Below are 3,480 nucleotides of genomic sequence, written 5' to 3' on the forward strand. Positions count from 1 at the left end.
GAGAGCTTATGACTCAATGAGGTTGAGTGAGATTGAAGATGATTTGAAAAGTCCAAAGTGACACACTCAATGGCGTAGAGGTTGTGGACATCGGAGAAATTTGCATGAGGCAAATGAGGGATCACGAAATGAGAAGCATTGAGGTGGTGTTGAAGCAACTCGTGGAGTATGACTTAACAAGACCAAATTGATAATCTCATGGCTCGAGAATTATAAAAATTAGTGAAAGATAGTATGCGACATCCAAGACAAGAATCACTAAAGTGCAACTTTAACAACAACCCTAGAGAGAGGACAAATTACATAGGTAAAGCAGGAAGACCTACCCATCTAGGTCAAGCTTAAACAATCCACATAGAGGGATCTTCTTTTCCATGAAGGAGATGAATGGTTTGGTATGACATCTAAATTGACATAATGCTAATTTTATACAAATTTAATATCATGATAATTTTATGAGATTTTATCAATTAATTTTCATTTTAAAGCAAAATCATACATTCATAATGCGGCTTCCCATTATAAAAGACCAAGTCCCGCACAGAATTTGTCAACGGACAGGTAGATAGACAGATACACACGGACACACCCATGGAGAAGCAACCGCGTTGCGATCTCCGAAGCAGTCAAGCATCGACACCACCCTCCATTAACGCGCCGCGCTCCGCCGCACTCTTCCTTCCACCACCACTCCTCCTCCTCCTCCTCCTCCTCCTCTTCCTTATAAGAACCCCCCTCCCCCTCGTGGTTGTTACTCGAATAACTTGCCAGCAGAGAAAGAGGATCTTCTTCAAGAGGCGGAGAAAGAGAGGATTAGGAAGAGGATAGAATTGAGGCGGCAGCCGGCAGGCGATCGAATTGATTAGCGCTCTTGTTCCAGTCTATTTCGGATAGAAAGGCGAATCTTTGTGAGCAAAAATTTGCTCTTTTTCGTTTGGTGGTTGGCTTCTTCAGATGCCGGAGGCAGGCTGCCCTTATTGCTCCAAGAAGAAGGATGTTATCTGCGGGAATGTCTGCGGAGGGGTAATACTCTTTTCTCGTCTCTAGATTTCGTAGATCTGAATTTTCGTCTCTTTTTTCTCTCTTCAAATGTGATTTTTTTTTTCCTTTCTTTCTTGTAATCGTGTGGTATTCGATCTCCTATGCAACTTGGAAACCCTAGATTGGCATGCTTCTCTAGCTTATTGAGTCTAGTTCATCCAATCGACCCATTTCACAATTTTAGGGTTCCGTAGCGCCATTGTAGCTGTAAGATTCTTTATCGTCTGTATATTTTTCATTGACATTTTAAGTTTGCGCTTTAATGCAGGCTTCAAAAGCAGCTCTGAGCATGTCGCGGCTGAGATGCGCACTCAGTAGATTCGATCTCAAGATATTTTTGCTTCTCCTGGTTGGTGCCCCCATTCTTGTATTCATCATCTATGCCCATGGCCAGAAGATCACCTACTTCCTTCGTCCGCTGTGGGAAGCCCCTCCGAAACCCTTCCGAATGATACCCCATTACTACCACGAGAATGTCCCGATGGAGAACCTGTGCAAGCTCCATGGTTGGGGCATTAGGGAAATTCCGAGGCGCGTCTTCGATGCCATCTTGTTTAGCAATGAACTCGACATCCTTGAAGTCAGGTGGAACGAGCTTAGCCCTTATGTGTCAGAGTTTATTCTCCTCGAGTCCAATTCAACATTCACCGGCTTGAGGAAGCCCCTTGTTTTCGCAAAGAATCGCCAGCGTTTCAAGTTCATAGAGTCGCGGCTGACCTATGGAACTGTTGGGGGAAGATTTGTGAAAGGTGAGAATCCTTTTGTGGAAGAGTCCTACCAGCGAGTTGCATTGGATCAGCTTCTCAGGATTGCCGGCATCACTGATGATGACTTGTTGATCATGTCCGATGTGGATGAGATCCCTAGTGGTCACACAATCAACCTACTCAGGTGGTGCGATGAGATACCGGAGAAACTTCATCTCCAGCTCCGCAACTACCTCTACTCTTTTGAGTTCTACCTTGATGATGATAGCTGGAGGGCTTCAGTTCACCGGTACAGAACTGGGAAGACCAGATATGCTCATTTCCGCCATTCCGATGATTTGTTAGCTGATTCCGGGTGGCACTGCAGCTTCTGCTTCCGACACATTAGTGAATTCATTTTCAAAATGAAAGCGTACAGCCATGTTGATCGTGTTAGGTTCACCCATTACTTGAATCCTGCAAGAATTCAAGGTGTCATATGCCGTGGAGCAGACCTTTTCGACATGCTGCCTGAGGAGCACACTTTCCAGAAGATCATTGCCAAGTTGGGACCCATTCCTAGTTCATACTCCGCCGTCAATCTTCCAGGATACCTAATTCAGAACGCCAAGAAATTCAGATACCTTCTTCCGGGAAACTGCAAACGAGAACGCGGCTAGGTGAATTCCCAGCCCTTACCATTGAGAATGTCGAAGTACCATCCATGAACTGCAGAGTGTAGGCTTGAAATGGAGATTTCTTTCTTGCGAGTGGATGAGTTTTGCGAAGCGCCAGGCGAGCACTGGGCTTCTCATGCCACTACCCTTCAACAACATTACTTTTGATGAGATTGTAGTTTCATCCACCCGCTCAATGAGACCAGTTCATTGTAAGTATCATGGGAGATTGTCCATTTCTTCCTCCTCTCGGTATGTGCTACTGTATCTCAATTTTGTAGGCCCAGAATGAGTGACATTTACATAATTCTTATTTCCGGGATTCAGTTTTCGGCCTGAATCAGTTAATTCATTCATTCTTTCTGTCAGCTGACCTCATTTTCTCTGTAAACTATGTGTGATTGTAATACACTGATTTGGTTGAATTCTGCATATGCATTGGTTGCTTGTTTCAGATTCAAAGGCTGAGCCTTTCACTTTTCAGATGCAAAATTGGTCAGTAAACCCCAATGTTATGACAATAGTAGTAGCTTAAGAGATCTGATTATGATAGTCCTCGATAGATATAACCTAATATTGAGTTCAATAGATATAACCCGGAGAGGTTCCCGGATGAGAGTTATCACATTTTGCAACAATAGTATTGAGTTCAATAGAGGAATAAGATCTCTAGTCGCACGGAAATAGTTAGGAGTAACACTTCTAGTAGTTATAATCTTGCTTTTGTAAGGAGTTGAAACTCCATCTCGAAGGACCATAAGATGGGTCTATGTTAGGTTTGCACGGTCTTAAAATTTTACTTTGATTGCCTAGGAATCCCTCATTTTGGTTCATGTTGGGCTCGCGGGAGTTGAAACATTGTCAACCGCCTATGAGGTTAATCTTCTTGCCTTGGTCTATGTTAGGCTCATGTAGAGTCGGAACTCTTGTTGCTTCTACACCGGGCTTGACACTCGCTAAGAGTTGGCATCAAGCTTAATTGTCGAAAGGTTAAAACTTATAATCTACCAATTAAATTATAAAGTAGGAAATTATCTATTCTTGCTCGAATTAATAATTAAACAAAACTAAAAATC

The 3,480-nt window shown here is 43.2% G+C and overlaps 1 protein-coding gene across 1 annotated transcript; it reads left to right on the forward strand.

Annotated features, from left to right (window-relative positions):
- Window positions 1-610: 610 nt before the first annotated feature.
- LOC122002634 (beta-1,4-mannosyl-glycoprotein 4-beta-N-acetylglucosaminyltransferase-like) lies at window positions 611-2,836 on the forward strand. Its single transcript, XM_042557869.1, has 2 exons — window positions 611-1,023; window positions 1,310-2,836. The coding sequence occupies exons 1-2, from the start codon at window positions 955-957 to the stop codon at window positions 2,405-2,407; spliced, it is 1,167 nt and encodes a 388-aa protein (XP_042413803.1). The 5' UTR covers window positions 611-954; the 3' UTR covers window positions 2,408-2,836.
- The last annotated feature ends 644 nt before the right edge of the window (window positions 2,837-3,480 follow it).

Source organism: Zingiber officinale, chromosome 7A (genome assembly GCF_018446385.1).
Source record: "Zingiber officinale cultivar Zhangliang chromosome 7A, Zo_v1.1, whole genome shotgun sequence".
Classification (NCBI taxonomy): domain Eukaryota; kingdom Viridiplantae; phylum Streptophyta; class Magnoliopsida; order Zingiberales; family Zingiberaceae; genus Zingiber; species Zingiber officinale.

Coding starts and splice junctions, on each gene's coding strand:
- LOC122002634 (XM_042557869.1), top strand. CDS start 955: ATGCCGGAGGCAGGCTGCCCTTATTGCTCCAAGAAGAAGGATGTTATC. Junction 1,024..1,309: donor GCGGGAATGTCTGCGGAGGG/GTAATACTCTTT, acceptor GCTTTAATGCAG/GCTTCAAAAGCAGCTCTGAG.